The sequence below is a fragment of the Telopea speciosissima genome, chromosome 3 (genome assembly GCF_018873765.1).
Source record: "Telopea speciosissima isolate NSW1024214 ecotype Mountain lineage chromosome 3, Tspe_v1, whole genome shotgun sequence".
Lineage (NCBI taxonomy): Eukaryota > Viridiplantae > Streptophyta > Magnoliopsida > Proteales > Proteaceae > Telopea > Telopea speciosissima.
This window is the reverse complement of record NC_057918.1, coordinates 12,357,098-12,377,744: the sequence shown is the minus strand read 5'-3', so window position 1 is coordinate 12,377,744 and position 20,647 is coordinate 12,357,098. Positions and strand designations below refer to the sequence as shown.

General features: G+C 38.1%; 1 protein-coding gene and 1 pseudogene across 2 annotated transcripts; both read right to left on the bottom strand.

Annotated features, from left to right (window-relative positions):
- Window positions 1-407: 407 nt before the first annotated feature.
- Window positions 408-12,171, bottom strand: LOC122653555 (2-hydroxy-palmitic acid dioxygenase mpo1-like). 2 transcript variants are annotated; one of them, XM_043847422.1, is made up of 5 exons: window positions 12,165-12,171; window positions 9,343-9,734; window positions 946-1,008; window positions 789-860; window positions 408-699 (listed from the first exon to the last, which is right to left on the bottom strand). In XM_043847422.1, the coding sequence occupies exons 1-5, from the start codon at window positions 12,166-12,168 to the stop codon at window positions 583-585; spliced, it is 648 nt and encodes a 215-aa protein (XP_043703357.1). In that variant the 5' UTR covers window positions 12,169-12,171; the 3' UTR covers window positions 408-582. The 2 variants fall into 2 exon arrangements, with proteins under 2 accessions (XP_043703357.1, XP_043703358.1); XM_043847423.1 differs by lacking the exon at window positions 12,165-12,171 and having other exon boundaries at window positions 9,343-9,805.
- A 1,704-nt stretch (window positions 12,172-13,875) lies between these two features.
- On the bottom strand, window positions 13,876-14,847 carry LOC122654853 (annotated as a pseudogene).
- Between the last annotated feature and the right edge of the window lie 5,800 nt (window positions 14,848-20,647).

The following is a 20,647-nucleotide window of genomic DNA, read 5'->3' as shown; positions in this document are numbered from 1 at the left end:
ACTAACCTAATAGGCCAAATAATGCAAATCAAGTTTTTAATCCTCTAGGCATACTTGAGGACCTGAAATCTATCTTTGTCTTGAATAACCTTAACAATTTAGGGACTACTCCCTTAATGAATCAATGCCATAAGTTAAAATATTTTCACTGAATGGAATCTAGGTTCTTCAGTAGCCAACCTATAACTGTGATCCTAGATCAATATATAAATAAATAAAATCACACTAATTATTTGAACTACCACTGCTTATTCAAAAAATATGCAATTGATAAGATGATTATATTTCTTTCTCTTTCATCATCATCCCCCACAACCCAAAAAAAAGGAGTTTTTTGAGGGAACCATTAAAAAGTGGAACCCCTTGTATTTGAACCACTTGTATAAGATCCACCCCAACTTGAAACCAGTTCTTGAAGCAGTCGCAAGCATTTTAACTCTAAAAATTTTACAAGTGTATATTTCTTTTATATGGTACATTTCCATACACACAGAAACTATAGTTAAATCATGGAATGGGCTCCATGAATGTTCTTCAACAACCAGTATAACTTGTATTGACTGCATATTTCCCATTTACAAACTAAGAAATTTTCTTCTGATTCTTGGATTTCCATTCTTTGATTTGAGCATCTACTTTTGCTCGCACATTTGCATGAAAACCAGGATATGGTTCATAACCACATAACATTTGAAGAGCCTGAAACAATAAAAAAAGCTGCTATATCTATCTTGCCCTTAATTTCAAGGAAACAACCTTATAAACTTATGAGGATTAGACAAATTTACCTCCAGTAGAACAAAGAAAGGGGCCATTAGAAAGGCTTGAAGGAGGTTGTCCAAAAGAGCTGGTGCTCGTTTCTGCAAAAATATTTGAATGAAATGAATAGATCTGATAAGCAATGAATTATCTCTCAATCACAAATAATTAATACTTAGAAGTTACCTCAAAGACTCCATGGCCTATAAACTGTCCAGACCAACAAAACAACTGTGCGGCCAGACCTACCTGAAAAATAACACAGCCAATACAGTCACCTTCCAAGTCTAAAACAAAAGAGAAGCTAGATGGCGCAGACTATACCTTCAAGTTTTTTTGCTTAGATCAACAGAACATAACATGCACAACCAGAAAGCAAAAAAGACAACTTTTTCCACTCCCAAAAAGCAAAATAGAATCTCATGTCTTTGCAAGCAGGTCAAGTTTGTGGGCATCCCTTTGGGGGGGGGGGGGGGGAGTGTGTGTGTAAAATTGCAGAAACTCATGTATGAGAGAGGGGCAACCCTCCAAAAGATTAATCAGGTCTAATGGATTAATACCTCAACAATTCTTCCTACTCTCAAGACAGATGATGTATTCCAGGAATCTTGTCCCCTTACTTTTTCCAGTAATTAATAGCATATTTTTTATTTCATCATAAAAAAAATGTATATTTTGTTTCAAAGAGAAACCAGGGCAACAAAGTTCATTTTATTTTTTGATGAAATACCAGCATAATATTAGATATAAACAAAAGGATACTTTCATTATTTGTATTCACATCACCATATGAATTAATCTGAAAAGGCCATCAGATATACTGTACAAAATACAAAAACAAATAAACAAATAAACAAATAAAACCTCTTATGTTCTTTTACAATTCGAAGAAAACAAAAAATCTACAGCTATCACGTTAACATTACTAAAAGAGACTAAAAGGAGAGGACGTCATAGAAGTTATTGTCCTGACAGAAAAACTCCATTCCCATGGTAAGGTATGACATTGTCCAGGAACATAGCCATATTTTCTGAGTCTGTTTTACATCAATCTTGCCCAAGCCTACCATTGCATCAAGATTGTGGGAAAGGGTTGACAAAACTATAATCAAGTCTTGGGCAGAGTTTTAAAATCCTCATGTTAAGGATGAATTCGATGTGTTTCAGGCAATCAGTAAAATTTGCCAGCTTGATATTCTTCTTTTACCAATTTCTGAACAAAAGTCCCATGAGTATTCACTTCTGGTGTTGCATATCATGAACTGTATATTACAGTAATATTTCCAGATCAATTTCCATGGTACATGGAATTGAAGTTTCCAGATAATTTTTCCTTGGACCTCCAAGGAAAAATCATTCTCTAAATTTCTTAGGGATGAAAATGGACAATTGAAATCAGGATTGATCTGGAACCTTATCCATTTATTTTCGTAAATGGTTACCAGTATGAATTTGGATACTTATTGGAATTTGCAGGATAATCAGATATGAATTCAGATATCGATACATCCACTCCAACTATAATTTAAGATTACAGATAATTATTTAACACTGTATATATATATATATATATATACACACACACACACAAACAATAATGTATTACTTTATGCTAATATTATTAATATTTTTTTTTGGGTGGAAAGTATTATTAATATTTGGATATAATGAAATTTGAATTTAGATGCGGGTGCATTCATTTCATTTTCACTTGTTTACATCCCTAGATTGTCCAAACGAGAACTTTATTCTTCCTCTCACTTCATCTTGCTTTTAGAAGAAAGGGTATGGATTCTCTTCAATTCCAAAAGCACCACAACTCACTACATGTATCATAGGATATTGGGATACCCTTCAGCGCGTTCAGTTGGCCTTTTATTTTTTTTTTTTCTCTTACTGTTTTCTTATTATAAAAATTGGTATATAAGTATTAGTCTTTTCTGTTTCTTTTTGAGTAAATTTCATTTCTCCATTTTGTCAAACAAACACTTTACCTATTATACAACTGCTACATGCCCACTCCTACCTAATCTATACATTTCAGATCATATTATAAAAGGGAAAATCTATTTGTAACCGAGCTGGTTACAACAGGTTTAGTAACCACTTTTTTTTGCCTTTGCCCATAAGACAGTACAATGTTTTAATATGGGGATAGTTTTGTAATTGGTCTTGGAAATTTAGGACTATAGAAAATCAGGATCTAAAACCAGAACCTGTGAAGAAGAAGAAGAGAGCTGAGAGAGAGAGAGAGAGAGAGATGGCGAAGAGAACGATGGGAGAAGTTTCTGAACCACGATAGACTTAGACTATCTCTATCATAATTAGAAAACCAACTAAGAATACACATCTAATTCCAATGAAACAATGACTACCAAAACAACTCTCCTAACACTAAGACTCAACATAGACTCAAACCTAAACTCTACAACTCAACATAACTCAAGATTAGGAACATGAAAAAATACTCCAGCTTGGAACAATAAGAATAGATATTAAAAGCAGTTTCAATCTTGAATATATGTAGCAGTCATAGACACCAGTGAACACACACAGAACTTCATTCTGGTAGCAATACCAACTCAAGCACACCAATCATCAACAATAACATCATAAGCCCTTCTCAAAGAAGGCAGGTAGTTGGTAATAATCTTCACAAAAAAGATAGGGTAGCAATGATGTGATTAGTAAAAATCACATGATTAGAGATCTGATTAGTAAAGATCAGACACTTATGAGCCTCAAACAAAGATCACAAATAAAATTGCAGCATAAGTTGTTGCGAACCAGGTAAAAGTGCAGTTAGGTTACTGGGAACCAAGTAGCAGCATAAGGTGCTGGGAACCAAGTAGCAGCAACATAAGGTTGCTGGAGGCCAAGTACCAACAACATAATGTTGTTGGGGACAAAGTAACTCAACATAAGGTTGCTGGGAACCAGATAAGAATGTTGTTGCTGAATACCACAAATAACCATCTTCATAAGATAAAATTATTGCTAAGGGCATGAGCAAATGACACGAAGAAGAAAATAATAATAATAATAATCTTTAGCTGATGACTTGAGAAGATAATAATAATAATAATAATAATTTTCAATCTCCCCCTCACGTGTAGCATTACACATGGACAAATAATGCAGAAGATGCAATACATAATATTCCTCCATCATATGGCAGCAATAACCATCATCATGAAGGATGAGCATCTCATAAATCCCATAATCAAGAGCAGCCGCAAATAAGATCTCACATAGGTCAGATTTAAACAAATCTTAGCAAATAATCTCCAGTAATTGCAAATATACGACCAATGGCAATTCTGTAAATTCTGGCCATACACATGGGCCCATCCAAGCAAGAAAATACTCAAAATATGTCAATAATAAGAGATAGTGGCAGTTCAATAATTATTTTGAAAGTTTGGGACTCCTTTTTTTTTTTTTAAGGCGAACAGACCTTGGGATGGAAACATAATAAAAGTTTTAGAAATAGGGCTAATTTGGAATCACATATTAAGTGTGGGGACAAAACATAAAAGAATCAAATTTAGCGGGGTATTATATAAATTACAAAAAAAGAGGTATACTAGAAAATAAGAAGAAAATATCTTCTTCTTCCTTAGGCTGAAACTGACTCACGATAGAACCAGCGGAGAGCAACTCGATTTCTAGGGGGCATAGCACATTCGTATGGACTCCTATGGCTCTGAAGCTTTGTATGAAGGCCATAAATCCATCGATCTACCAGATCCAAGCAGTAATCAACCAAATATAGGTTCAAATACCAGGATAAAATTCACTGGGATCATCCCTGACAGTAACTCTATACCAGCCCTGTTTGCAGGCAACAGGCATGCTTCTCAGCCCTATGATGTTCTGTGGGACTAAAGCTGGACAGAATAGGTTGCCCCTAAGAGTATAATTAATAAATGAGATCTCAGGTAGAAACGAGAAGAACTAATATAATTGGATTCAAATCTCAAGGACAGTCAGTACCACCATAAACTGAGGATAACGGTAGATGATGATTCAAAATTCAACAGGGAAGAAGGAGGACTCAACAGCATAGCCACAACAGCCTACAAATAAATTTCCTTCAACTCGTCCAACAGGTACTGGTACCTACTAAAGATTGTCTCTGCCACTACCAAGGACAAGAGATTCCATGTTCTGACTTCTAACTCCTGAGACCTGCCCATCCAAGTCCTTTCTTCCATGTGGTTACTGTGAGCCGCAACAGAGACAGGAGGAGCTTCAAATCTTCAGAACTTCAAACTCCCCCATGCATTGGGGTTCAACTTGTAGAGTTCAGCAAAAGATCAAGGCCATAAGGGAACATCGTAAGCATATAAAAGAAAAAAACCAATACGACAGTTGAACAACAACAAACGATAGCATGTAAGCATCGGAACACACTAGCAAACCCTATATTTTTTTTTAAAACTAGCGTTTAATAGTTTTTTTTTCTCCTTTTCTTCTTCATAGCTCTAATACCATGTAGCAAATCAGGATCTGAAACCAGAACCTGTGAAGAAGGAGAGAGAGAGAGAGAGGATGGAGAAGAGAACGATGGGAGAAGTTTTTGAACCACGATAGACACAGACTATCTCTATCGTGGTGCTCTGCCTTTATTTATAAAACCAGAAATTAGACTCTTGGTAGGAAACCTACTAAGAGTACACATCTAATTACAATGAATACCAAAACAACTCTCCTAACACTAAGACTCAACATAGACGCAAACCTAAAATCTACAACTCAACATAACTCACGATAGGGAGACTCCCCCTATCGTAATAAACCTTTAACAGGGACTACCCTCAAAAAGCTAGATTCCATCTTAAAAGAAAAAAAAAAAGGGTAGTTATGTAACCCTCTCTCTCTCTCTGTGTGTGTGTGTGTGTTTGTTGCTCCCATGGCTACGAAGGAGGGGCCACGTCTTCTTCCTTCAGTCATCCATGTCTCAGTTTCTCCTCTCAGCTGAACTCCCTTCAAAACATCCAAACATTCTTCCTTGCCTATAAAGGAATCCTCCTGCATCCACACCAACCCCAAACTCACAGACATCATCTTCGAGTTCTTTGACTTTCGAGAGCACCATTTGGTGGACGGCTGGTAAGAAAGAAGTTGCAGGGGAGATGATGCAGGGATTTCGGCTGCCCTACCAGGTCAAGGCCAGAACCAGTCAAGCACCCCACGATGCACCACCTTAGGCACAGGCCCAAGATGGACGACGAGGCTTAAATGGTAAGTCAAAAATATTCTAAATCATAACTTACGGACAATCGAGATTTACTGCTCTATGTCCACAGATGACCATTGCGATCTTCCGTGAATGTCTAAGAGTAAATGAGACTAAGCCTTCTCAAACGAACGATCCCGTGGTCTTCCGTGACCAGCTTTCGTCTATGTCCGAGAGTGACAGTCTTGAGTCCTTGCAATCGTGGTCTTCCGCGACTGTCGTGCCATCTTGTGTGCGATAGTATTTATTGTTGCATGGTTATGATGTTGAAAGGTTTTGATTCATCATTAATTAATCACTTGGACTCTAACCACTTGAGTGGAACTCTTAAACATCTTTACTAATGCTGAGGAGCTCCAACAACTAGTTTTTTTTGGAAAATATAAGTTGAATATTGGAGACTAAAATGGATTAAATACTTTCAACCATTTTGAATTATAAATGGTTCTCTAACAACTAGTTTCTCTTGAGAATGGACGAAGAATTCAAATGTTCAAAGGAGAAATTGAGCTTGACACTAACGACTAGTTTAACAGCTAGTTCATTTGCCTATAAATAGGTGGAGTCACTTGAAAGAAGAAACCACTTCTGTTGTAAGTTGAGCTTGTGTGGCTTGAAAGAAATCCTTGTCCTGTGTGGCCTGGGTAGAAATTCTTGACCAAGGGTGGTCCGGGTGTTGAATCCGAGGATAGTGGTTGAATTGTGTACGGGCTTGATTCTTTCTTGGGAAAAGAATTGAATAGTGGAGAAATATTTAGTCCGTGATCAGGGTAGTAGACGTAGGACAGTTGGTCCGAACCACTCCAAATCGCCGTGTGTGCATGCTTGTCGCTCTCTCTCTCTCTCTCTCTCTCTCTCCCTCTTGTACTTAGTTTACTTCAAGCAATTGGTAATAACCTCCATGACACTCTCTACATTTGTTTCTAATTTATTTTCTGTAATATGCCATTGTGTGATGTTAGGATTAGTTTTGGGTTTCTGTTTTGTTTGTTATATTTTGTTAATTAGGTCACAACCCAATTCCACCGCCTTCTTGGGTTGCATTTGATCCTACATACACCAATGGAACGACTATGCTTCTCCACTTTGTGGTGGAAGAGGTAGTCTAATCTGAAGGGAAACTGTGTCTTATTAACCGCGACCACAAACTCCGTCAAAGAAATAGCCGAAACAGCAATAGCAATGTCAAGGGGAGTGTGGGCTCCCAGAGTGGCACAGTGAATGAAGAAAGAGAGGAGGAGTATATAACGCTGGGGTTACCGGTGGTTGGAGGACTCATTGTGGAGGTTCTCATATGTGAAGAAAGCACAGCCATAATAGACTACGATGCCTTCGCCAAAGTGTGCCAGGTTGGTGAGATTTGGCAGTAAAGCTTAATGCCAATTCCTTTTCTACCCTCTATGCCATGGGTTGGTAGTTATTTTAAGTATTAAATGCTATTTTATATGAAGTTACCTCTTACCCTAATGTAAAAATTAAAACCAATTGTGCTAGAGGGGCTAAAGTACGGTTACATATTCTGTTTGTAACCTGCTTGGTTACAAATATTCGAACCAATAATAAAAAATAAAAACCCTACAAACTATAGCCTAACAAATTTTGTAATAAGTGGTTTATAGAGGTGCAGTTTTAGGAGACTTAAACCAATTAGTCAAATAGAAAATCAACAACATTTTTGAATAATGAGCACTTTGAGGAGTAATAAGACCTCATGCACCTGGTAGGTTACTTTTCTGCCTTGTTTTATTAATATGGTCATCACTGACCTGAAAAGCAGCATATCATCCCTTAGTTTCTCCCAACAAAGTTGTATCCTTTAAGGTTCCCTTGAGACCTCGGAAGTTTCCATTTTTGCTCTCTGTACCATCTGCCTTCAAGCTTCAATATTCCATGAAATTGCCATCATTGGATTCTCATAACTTCCTACTGTTGCATTTTCACCTAAACTCTGCTGCTTTTGAAGGGGATTAAACAGAAATCCAAATCCCGCAAATATAGTAAAGAGATTACTCAACATTCAAATGCCTCCAAGATAGAGATCAAGCAAAATTAGGTACAAACCCTCAATTTTATGTAGCTCTAGAACTACACAAACCTCCCTAATGAGTCCAGTAACCAATCAAGTTGAGTCAGTCCCTTGCTTTTCAATCTCCTATCTGAGAAGATAAAATGTTTTATGTGGTTTCCCACATCATCCAGTTGGAAGAAAGAGAATATAAACATAGTAAGAACACTGAACTAAATGTTAAAAGATATGCAAAACAGCTGAGATCTTGGATGATTGAGTCGTTTAAGGGGTTTTTGGTACAGCTTTCTGATTGTTTACCAATCTGAAAGCACAATTATCAGGAAACCAAGTCCTTAAGGGAGTCCACAATTTTCAAAACATAACCTAGAATGCTAACAGTCAAGAGTACTGGTGCTAAGGATATTCTATTTGTTCAGCCCAAAAGAGGCCAATGCTCCGTAATTAAAAAAAAAATAACTGTTCCATAAAAAACAAACAGATACACAGAACAGTAAGAAAGAAGACGAGAAATGCAAAAATAAAGGACAATAACGGATGTTACACAGTAAAGTTAAAGAGACCAGAAAGATAAATATGCCCAACTCTGAAAACACAGCATAAGCTCACAATTTTTTTTCAACAATCGAATAACCCACATGGAGAAATGCAGAATTGAACAAGCTGAGAACAAATATAGAAATTAAAAGAGAAAGTCAAAAAGACGCTTCTTTTCAGTTCCAAAAATAAATTGGCGTGCCTATTTTTAAAACAAAAGCTGATTTCTTAGTTATCTACACTATACTAGAGTACATCTTCTTGAAACAAATTAATAAGTAGATAACAGAAACAAAGATAAAAGTAACCCAATTTCAAAATATGGCCAAATAAGACCCTTCAAATTTGTGAACAGGAAAAAACATGCATTGCTTTCAATTCAGAAGACAAAGATGAATACAATATTTTCCGAAAGAAGTACCTAATTAAGCTACCTAAAATTGGATCTACTATTATGAGCTAAAGGCCACTACCAAACAATCCCAGATAGATAGTTAATGAATTGACAGTTAGCAATCTCAGATACTCCAAAAATGGGAAACTCCGTGCCCAAATTACAAATTACCTGTTTGCAGACAAAAAAACAAAAAAGAACAAGCAGATAAACAGAACAGCCCAGTTCATAATAAATGAATAAAACAACAGAGCGAATCAATAGTCATGATTCAAGGAACACTGGCCACAATACCCATTTTCACTAAATAACAATAAATCCAAATAAAATTCGTGAAGAAGATAGAGGGAAAAGAGAGAGAGGAGGGGAGGCACAGCGTCTCACCTTCCAGGCCAGAGAAAAGCCAAGCAGAGCTGCAAGATAACTGCCAGATACCCAACAGAAGAAGCAGAGTAGGGCAGCCAAAAAACCAGCTTTCTCATCGAAAACAATATAGAACGAGGCATATAGCAAAGTAAGAAAGAAACCAATATTCAGAACCAAGTTGACGTTGTATCCCAATGGAGCGAATCCAACCTGAGGGAGATTGAAAAGGGTAGGTGTGAAGTACAGAAGAAGATGAGATGAAAATAAGATAGGCCAAACAAATAACATATGTAAAAAAATATTAATGGGGTTGCTATGATAAGCCCCATAGAAGGCAAAATGCTTCTCAAGATCGAACAATCCAATCCTCCCCATTGAAATAAATTTCAGGAAGCTTGAAAATCTTAAAACTCGACAGAGACCAGGTAGATTAGATGGATTTATAAAGGGGAATAGAAAGATAAAATAGGATGAATGATTCAAATTTGGAGAATCGGATGATTGAGGATAAGGTTCAGATCAAGCACACGAGATTGTTGAAAACAGAGGCGCAAAACCCTAAGACCTGTTAAAATAATTAAAAAAATTTGGCCTAGACAGGTCTCGAACCTGTGACCCAACAATCCCGAGGCGCGACAAAACTCGTTAAAAAAAAGTTGGCCCATACAAGTCTCGAACCTGTGCCCTTCGCATTATTAATGCGACATTTTAACCAACTGAGATAATAGGCCAATTGACAACTGTTATGTAAACACTATAAATTTAGTATAGTATTCTCGCTCTATATGCCTTATGTTCTCTCCCCTTCTCTCTCATATTTTGATTAGTATGAGATCTTTAGTTTGAGCTTTGATAACCATGTTCAAATTGTTTTTGGAAAATTAGGTTTTTCGATTTAACTTGACCTGTCAAAAAATTGGTGAAGTTGATTTGGTCACTTGTGGAATCCAATCATTTTATAAACTTCACTAAGTTCGATTCAATCCCTAGAAGTCATCTTTTGAAAATGATGGGTGACAACACGAAGCGGTGAAGCACGCCAATATTCAGTTGCAAAGGGACATAAAAATAGAGCATGTGTGATAGTTTCCTTTTGATCCTTACAAACGGGGCACTGAGAAGAAAATGCAAGGTTTCTTGCTATAAGGACCTGATTAACATCAAGCAAGTTAGTGCAAAACTGCCACAGGAAGAGCTGCATCTTGGGGAGTAAAGATAAGCTCCAAAGCCATGTTGAAAATGGGTTTAGAGTAGACTCTGATTGGGGGGGGGGGGGGGATTATTTGAAACTGCCAAGAAGTGATATGCAAATTTTACCGAAAAGCAACCAGTTTTGAAAGGGGGTTCAAATCTAATCATTAGGAGTGTCAATGATAAAAATAGGAATCTGGGCAATGGCAAAGGTCTCCGGCACTGAAAAAATGTTATTTAATATACCAAAAACCAATTCTTTAGTTGTTTGATAAACAAGGTCAGATATTTGGGGGAAAGAAGGGGAGGGTAGCAGCTAGTGATATGACCACCAAGTAGGGAGATATCAAATGTATGGGTTGATATACCATTACCAATACGTCTGCCCATGAAGTAAGCTACGCCAACCCCAAGAACAACTTTGTATCCATAGATCGTCAAAGCTTTATGTATATATATATATATATATTTTTACGCCAAAAGATTCTCTTCCGATTTGAGTCTTTCCATCAAAAACGTCTTAGAAGTTTTATAAAGTTTCGAAATCACGCTGGCCGGTAGAAGGAATATAGACATCACATAGATGGGTAATGCTTGGACAACTGCTTTAATAAGGATTTCCGTTCCCGCTGTTGATAGAAGGGAGTCCTTCCAACTGAATAATTTTTCCTCAACAAGCTCTAAAATGTAAACAAATAGAGCACTTGGATCGACCAAATTTAGAGGGTAGGCCAAGGTAGTTTCCATGATTTGTAACTTCTCAGAAACTTATTATCCAGGTAATTTCATGCCAAATAGGGAGAGGGGTAGTAGGGCTGAAGAGAATGCAAGTTTTCCTAAAATTAATCTCTTGACCTAACATGGTGCAATAATCATCAAGTAAAGAGAAAAGGGCTTCGCTCTCCCGAATTCTTGCTTTTGAGAACTCCATGCAATCATTTGCAAACATGAGGTGGGAGATCAGTAGGCTCGACCGACTAGTCTTAATCCCTTGGATTGAACAATTTTGTTCAGTTTGGATGAAATAGGATGATAAGACTTCTTGGTAAATGATAAAACGGTAGGGGCTTAGAGGACACCTTTGGCGGAGACCTTGTTGTGGGGCGAATTTACCAATTATTGACCCATTGACTCTAATCCTACAAGAAACATTAGATACACATTCCATAACCCAATAAATCCATTGGTTCGCAAATCCCATTTGGAGGAGAAGACAGTTTAAGAAATGCCTACTTTATCTTATCATAAGTCTTGCACAAATTAAGATTTAATGCCATATACCCCGCTCTACTCTTGGAGTAGCACATTTAAGAAGAATCTCATGAGCAACATAAACATTGTCAGATATTGCTCTTGGGGAGAAGGGGGGATAAGGGCAATCTGAAATAAACTAATGATAGAGTTTAGGAAAGGTTTGATCCAGTTTACAAGGCATTTAACTATAATTTTATTAAAAAAAAAAACCAGTGCAAAGACAAATGGGGTAGAATTGGCTAATCTCCTCAGAGTACTTTTGTTTTGGGATTATAACCATTATAGTATGGTTAAAATACTTTTAGCATATGATCATTTTCAAAGAACCATTGTATCGCAGAGATGACATTGGGTCCAATAGTATCCCAATTTGTTTGGTAAACTTGAATGACAACCCATCAAAACCAGGTGCTTTAAAGGCTCTAATTTGAAATGTTGCAAGCCTAATTTCCTCACTTGTGAAAGGGCAACATAGAGTTCTACTACAAAAAAAAATTATAAAAAGAAAACGCAACATAGAGAATTATTTTGTTGAGGGGAAATACAAGGGTGGATGCAAGAAAGGATATAAGAAGGAACACTTGGTAACCTATGCAGAAATCAAAGAGGAAAAATAGTCTGGCAACCCATTAAGGAATGGATTACAAAGAGTCAAAGACCTGAAGGGAATACAAGAAAATAACTAAATACATGGACAACCTTATAGAAAAAATGTAAATGTGGGAAGAGAGAAGCTCTAAAATTTATTGTTTTTTGGGAGGAACGAGAAGTGTCCGGCCTTTGACCAATTAATTCCCTCAGGACTCGTGCACACTCCCGTAACACACACGAATTGGGAGATATTGAGACCACCATGTTCACCAGGGAGTTTCCTCTTAGGCAAGTGACCCCAAGGTAGGAGGCGAAGACGCGGAGTCGAACTGAAGCTCTAAATTTTAAAGTTTTATTATAGCTGGATTTGCCAACTCCATTTCGTTGTTTTATTGTAAATAAAAAATTAAGTCAAAATCAATTTCTTTAAAGGAGAATAATGATTAAACATGTACCATGAATTTCACTACCGTTTCTTTCATAAATAAAAAGTTTCACTTTCCTATGATAATATGATTTAAATCAAATGCCTTTCCCGATTCGCAAGTCTGGCTTCAAAAGTGAATCTGTGAATGGCCCGGCCCGGTTGATAGTGGATAAATGTTTTAAAAACCGGAATTGGTCCAGAATCGAGGGAAATCGACTAGAAACACCCTAACCCTAGTTTTTGTACAGGATTAGTCCGATCCAGATCAATCTGTCCAAATTTTCAAACCCTGTACTGAATTGGTTCAAGTCATGTTAGGTTATGGCAGGTAGGAATGCTAGTCCGGGAACAATTTGGTTTAACCCAGTTTTGATCTAGTGAGAAAAATAGATAAAACTTCTGATTTTTTTTTTTTCTTATTTGGAGAAAACTTTTCTTCACCATTTCACAAACCCCCTATAAAGTTTTAGTATGTTCCTCAAAATGCCTTTTCTATAATTCTTTTGCGCATCCAAAGCCCTACAAGAACTCTACTCAATCTTTTTTATTTTATATTTTCTTAAAGGGATTGTTTCATTGACACTCGTGAATGTGTCAAATAATTTATAATCTTACTTTTTAACTTAATATTGTCATTTTCACTTGTGTACTTGAAATATGTGCATGACAATGATGTCTATTCATAATGACATAATGACATGTTGATTTCAAATAATTTTTGAAAACCATTTTATAATCCTAACTTAAAAAGTAGAAAAAATTACTTTTACCACCCCTATAGTTTGAAAAAATTATGCTGATCTTTCTTTAAATTACGCCTACCCCCATCCAAAGGGGAGGTGAATGTAATTTTAAGGGGGATCGGTGTAATTTTTTCAAACTACAAAGGATTTTTTATAACTTTTCTTAAAAAATAATATAAGACAAGGAACAATTAAAAAAAGATGTCATATTCTAAATAACAAACGAGTTGGCACAACTAAACCCTCTTCGCACATAACAACTCAAAGAGAAATAACATACAAACACCATTAATTGTATTGCAACACATTAACATGAAATCACTCATCATCATCATCATCATCATCATCATCGCGTCGTCAATCAACGTCTTGAAATAGCCACAGCTGACATTGAAATTAGAAGGATGAACACAACAATTCCAACGAATGACCCAATCAAAGCTCCAGGAGATACGTTGACAGAAGGAGTTGAATTGCTGACATATCGCAAACCAATTTGCTCTCACATTTCCTTTGTGTGCTAAATACACTATTGCAGCTGCCGCAGAAGCTCCAGCAGTTAGCAGAGCCAGCGATGCCTTCATTCACAAACCCCCCAAAACATATCAACATTGATCAGAAAACTAATAAATTTTCTCAATTTGGATCCTCTGTTGTCGCCGCCGCGTGGCCTGCAGCCTCACACACCCAAGCACCCTGACCGGATGGGGTAGGGCGGTCAATTTGCCCTATCTGTGTGAGGCTACACGCTGGCCAGACGGGCAGATGGCAGTAGAGGATCACAATTTGTTAACCCTAATAAGCTTGAAATGTACGACAGTGATTCTTTAGAAATTTAGTTGAATCGATATCCGGAAATATATACCGAGTCAAGGAAGACCAAGAGAATTCGACTGGTTCTTGCTCCGCTCCTCACAATGTGAAAGATGGATATGAAAAGAGAGAAAACGAGATATGTGCATACCAGTGCATTTGCTACCACAAAAAACCTAGCAATAATAATAAACACACACAAATTACAAATAAGTAATATTAATGCAAGTAATTAGTAATTAAATAAATTACTCCAATAAACTAATTAACTTACGTGAATGTGGGGAGATCACTGTATTGGGCTCTGAATTGGATGAATTGTGTGAAGAAAGGGAGAGTTTCATTAGTGGTACCCATGGCGATTGCACTTGCTAATGTTCCTATAATTGCAACTATCCTCAGAATGAAGTCTAATATAGAGACCCCTTTGTTCATCATCACCCCTCCTGGGCTTCCAACAAGGGCAGAAGTCTCTCCACGTTCTACTTCCACTGCCTTCATCATTTTTAATGGCTGATTAGTGATTCGAGTTGAAAGAAATGCTTCTGGGCGGGTTTCTTAAGCTAATAAGCTCTTGGATCTTAAGAGACTATTAGAATGCTAAGGCTGACTGCTTTGAAAGAGGGTATGGCGAAGCTGTTTATTTATACAATCTGGGAGACTGGAAATTAAAGAAGAAGAAAACCAATCAATAAGCCTTTTGGGCCCTCATGCACCAAAGAGCAATCAAATTAAAGGTGGGTATTAGGTTTGGGAGTTCTTATGATCACCTGCCCTTACTTGCTCATTTTTTTGTACTTAACAAAGCACAAGTGGTCATATAGATCGAAGGAATAGAGGACTGACTCGAGCCTTCCCCAAATACCCATTAAAGTTTCGTTAGTTGTTGTCTAATCAGAATGTTTCTAATTTGGTGACAACTTCAAAGTCTAAGAAACACCTGATGATTGAGTGGGTGCGTTATTGTTAAATCCTACTCCACTTGATCCACTCTTTGTAGAGTTGTATTAATTATAATTGACTCGTTTCCATGTCTATTCTATGCATTAAGTTGACCACTGACTGGTGAAGGAACTAAATATGCATTACAGAAATAGGTTTAGTGGTTTTGGTTTGGACTAATTATTTGGACCTCAAAAAGCATATTCCAATATTATCTCCTATATATGTTTGGAAAAAATAGTTAATTGGTTGATAATGCAGACCCCATTTGTTATATCTGTGCTCAAAAATCTGGGCTAATTTGAAATTTTGATATTAAGTGTTGCAATACCGACGAATGACGACATCGTTGACCTTGGACTATAGCAGTCAAGGATAAAATTATTGACAGAAAGGATGAAAAATACTTTTACCATAGTAGAACTGTCGACTACCCTCTGTGCACGTGTTGTGGTGCGGAGTCAGTCGGGAGGGGAACCCGAACCCCCCACTCGGATGATTAGTGATAAGTGGCTAACCGTGAATAATTAAATTCAACCATGCATGGTAGCTAATGACATTTGATGCGTATGATCCATAGTATTTATGCTCTTGAAGGTGTGCGAGTGAACTAGGGAAAGTCTCAGCTCGATCCGAGTAAAAAAATAGGCCATTTAAGCTTTAAAACTAGATTAAAGGAATGTGGGCCCTACCTAGCCCTAAGTGAGACCTACCCCTACTTAATGTTAACTTAGTCTAGGGGTATTAAAGTCAACTCACCCCAAGTGGTGCTTGTAATGAAGGTTTATAGGAGTTATTGATCGGAGCGTATGTATGTATACTACCTAGATCAGGTGGGACCTACCTACCCCTATATGACATTAAATCGGGTTAGAGACATTAGCCCACTTTACTCTTTTATATGGACTGTGGGCCTAAGTTGGTTAGAGGGCCCAATAACTTAAAAAAGGACCTAAGTTGTTAGTGATTAGCCAAACATACCCTAGGAAACTAAGTATAATGTCTAACCAAACATGCCCTAGTGGCCATGTGTGTTAAATAGAGACCATTGCACTATTCACCCATTTCTCCCCCAAATTAGAAACCTAAATCGATTTGGAGAAGAAGAAGAAGAAGAGGAAGAAGAAGAAGAAGAAGAAGAAGGTGAGAGGAGCACACCCTTTACCTTGCCTCACCATTGTAGGTACACTCATCTCCATTTCATTTTCCTCTCTCTCTATGCAATCTTTGGAAGAAATCATGGAAGAACCATGTCCTACCATTGATGGAGCTCTACCTAGCAAGTGGGGAGTGCCATCAATAAGGGATGTTAATGCTTTGATGCTTGTACTAAGTGAGCTGTTATGGCTTCCATGCTTCCATAAATGTTATTCTAAGACCATTAGGTAAACCCTAACCCAAGAGCTTGTGATTTTAGGTTTCTCCTTGGAACCTTGGGTTAAACCTCCATGGTTATGTATCAAACAATTCATGGAGGTTTGATTGAGCACATCTACCCCTCTTATGCACTTTCATGTACCAAAAAAATCCCTACTATTATGGGATAGTCCATCAATGCCAACTCTAGCACAAGAATGTATAAGCTAGGGTTCATTGATTTTAAATCTATCACCCATCTCATGTGTAAGCTTGGGTTTATAAACCCTCTTGGTGATAAGACATAAAACCCTAGATTTGGGTAATAGTTCGAACTAAAATTGCATGGTATAACCCTAGGATATACCTATTTAAGCCATGAAACCAAAGCCCAAGCCAAGTATTCAATGTAAGTCTTTTCTGTAAAAAGGTAGATGCAGTCGGTTGAAAACGGTAGAAGCAACCTAGGTGCCCTTCTACTTTTTTCAGATCTGCCTTTCTACCTTTTTCTCTCTGCCTAAAAAGGGTAGAATGAAAACGGTAGAAGCAACCCAGGTGCCCTTCTACCTTTTTCAGATCTTCCTTTCTACCTTTTTCTCTCTGCCTAAAAAAGGTAGAATGAAAACGGTAGAAGCAACCCAGAACCCTTCTACCGTTTTCAGAAATTGCTTCTACCTTTTTTCTGACCTTTACCCATTGTTTTGATCATAACTTCGTCAATACATACTCAATCGATGCAACTCGAATTGCGTTATAAACTAGACTTGAAGGGCTACATTTCATATGAAGATACCTTTAGCCAAATCTGAGGGGAAGGCCCTATAAATTGGGTTCAAAGATGACTAATGTGCATTGATAGCTTTACCACAATCGAATTTACTTCAGTGACCTCGCCTACTTCGACAATGCTTAAGTAGGGGTTTTAAGGGATTTTAATAAGGGTTATCTACAAATGTTAATGCCTTCTAAAATATATTAAATTAGGTAACTACAACCGTCTGGAGGAGCCGTACGGATACACGCGAGGATTAGAATTTTGGTTAGCATAATTGATTCGAAGAACAAGGTGAGGAAATCGGATACCCGACCCTATTTTGGAATGTTTTATATCTCGTTGTGTGACTGTCTTACATGTATCTATTTGTTTAATGGTCTAGAGTGTATAACTAATAACGCCTATTTGTTAGAGATAAATTGGTATAAATTCTTCCATGTTTAATGTAGATGCTAGGATGTATTTTATATTCGAATTACTATTGTGATGAGATTTTGAATGAAAACATAGTTGTGTGACGAGACTGAGAATGCGAATGTGATTGAATGATGAGATGGACATGTGTGATGAGGATGGTTATGGTTATATATGTTGAGATTAAATATGGTTATGGGTGTTGCGATTGAATATGGTTATGTGCCGTAGTGTGCACCGGACTTGGGATCAAAGATTGAAAATAATTATATGTATACGTGTAGGCTAGAGGGCGCGAGAGGATAGCGAGCCCGACATGGAGGGACTATGAACTCGACCTCTGGCCTATACCTATGCATGCACCTTTACTCATTTAGAAGCATATGGTTAGGATCACACTTCCCCAGTGCTACACCCCTTACCAACAGGGGGTAAGGTGTTGGGTAACCGGTGGTGACTTCCGACGGACTGGGGGCACCATTCTCAACAGATCAGTTCCGTAGTGGGCGCCGGGACAGAGTGAGAGCTAGGGTTATATCGGGGGTTTGCCGTACAGGACGTACACGTGTATGGCAGGCTTCCAACCACAACTCGGGTGGACATTGTTGGATAGGCCATCCGCGTGTGAGAGATGGAGGGCCGGGGATGCTACCTAGGGTGTTGCAGTAGCACTAGACCTGACTTAGGCATTTCTTTGGTAAGTGGATAATATGCACGTGTAAGTTAGAGGGCACGAGAAGATAGCGAGCCCGACGTGGAGGGACTATGGACTCGACTTCTGGCCTACGCATGTACGTACCTTAATATGCATTAGATGTATGCTGGTTAGGATAACACTATACCCGGTGCTATGACCCTTGCCAACAGGGGTTTATGTGTTGGATAATCCCCCCATGGGGACACCAGTGTGTACCAATTGAGGTGTTGGGAGCGACAATTTCCATGCGAGGACTGGAACCGTGGTAGTGGGGTTATATCGGGGGTTTGCCGTACAGGACATACACATGTATGGCAGGCTTCCAACCGCAACTAGGGTTGACATCGGCCGATAGGCCATCCGCGTGTGAGAGATGGAGGGCCGGGGATGCTACCTAGGGTGTTGCAGTAGCACTAGACCAGACTTAGGCATTTGTTTGTTAGGTGGATAATAATAAAAATTGAATTCATGTGGCATTACTGTAAATCAGACCTGATGTACGAATTGTCCTGGTGGTATGGGACACTGTGGGATTCGTTTATCATGTTTGATTTACACGCTTGTGATTGCATTTATGAATATTGTAGCCATTTGCATGATTCGATTTGCTCATTGGGCTCAGTGGAGCTCATTCCTCGTGGAAACCTCTTTTTAGATGATGGTGCAGGTATGGTGGAGCTGGTCGGCTCAACGTATGATGTCCCTGAGGGCATTAGCGATGGCTGGTGTGCTCCCAAGGTTGGGGAGCATGGATCGGACTGCTACTGCGAGGCTCACTACCATGGGGAGTAGTAGCTTGGGTCGTGGGCCGCATTTTTATACTTTATGTTTTGCTACATTGATACCTTGCTACCTTATTATTTTGACTCATGTCATGAGTGAGGTGTTATCGAAATATTATGTAATACATAAGTCCCGATGGGAATGATCTATAACTGTTGACATCTTGATGTGGTGAAATGATAACTTTGGATAAACTGTCACAGTCAATATATCTATGTTATCACATAGTCATCACTACTCTGATTATGATTATTTATATTTCATCTAGTCGTTTAAATTAACGCGTGTGGTGTGGGTGAGTTAGCTTAAATACTGCATCAGTGATCCTGGTGGATGTGTGGAGCGTATTTGTACGCTCTAGTCACGGATTCCAATGGTATAGGAATCAGGGCGTGACACCATTGACCCTATTAATCGGATCCGGGTCTTGTACCCGATTCATGGAGCCCATGAGGAGCGGTCTGACCCAACCCACGAGCAAGGGGAGGGAGTCGTTTATTGTTTGAGTGAAAGACTGTAAATTAAGGGGGGGGCTTAGGATTTTGCTATAAATAGATGTTCTAACCCTAAGTCCCTGCATAATATTGGCAACCAACATTTGTCTCTCTCCCTACTCTCCAAGTAATTATGTGTTCTTGGGATTCCATCTCTTCCCAAGGATTTGTGGTGTGAAGTTATTCTTCGTGGAGAAATCTCTCAAGATATTCGAAAATCGTGAAGGAGATCGTTCGAGTTCGTAAAGCTAGTAACCAGACCCGTACGAGATCTTTCTGCTGCGTTCCCATCTCCGTTCAGACTAGGAAACACCCTAATGGGTGATGATTTATTTACAGACCCATTGACCCATTGACAGAGAAAACTAATATGAACCAAACGATTTCATTAAAATTTTTAATCTAAACCATCTAGGTCTACTCAGAGTTGGGAAAGAATACAATAATGTCTAGCATATTGGTACACGTGAATTGACATACATAGGATGTGTGTCAATACAAAAGTGGGTATTTGATTAATTCAACTCTTAAATTCGACATGTGGCTAATCTAGATCATTTCCTTTCTATCCAATGGTCAGAATGGACATATCATCTATTCATGTGGTAAATTAGAAACTTAATGACATAACAGTTCACCATGGTTTGGGTAGTTATCCATCTAACATGAATGATTAAAATCACCCAATTAAAATTGATTATTGATAAATGAGAAACCCATTATAGCCTTGGAGACGCGGATGAGATGAGATGAGATCCTCCGCCTCGCGTCGCAAATTATTTAGTCCCAACTAAGTGTAAGTTTTTTTTTTCCCCCTATTTTTTGATTTAAATTTAAGGGAGA

Excerpts from the sequence above, each read along its gene's own strand:
- LOC122653555 (XM_043847422.1), bottom strand. Across the intron at positions 861-945 it reads TAGGCCATGGAGTCTTTGAG|AAACGAGCACCAGCTCTTTT; the intron begins GTAACTTCTAAG and ends ATATTTTTGCAG. Across the intron at positions 700-788 it reads CTTTCTTTGTTCTACTGGAG|GCTCTTCAAATGTTATGTGG; the intron begins GTAAATTTGTCT and ends TTATTGTTTCAG.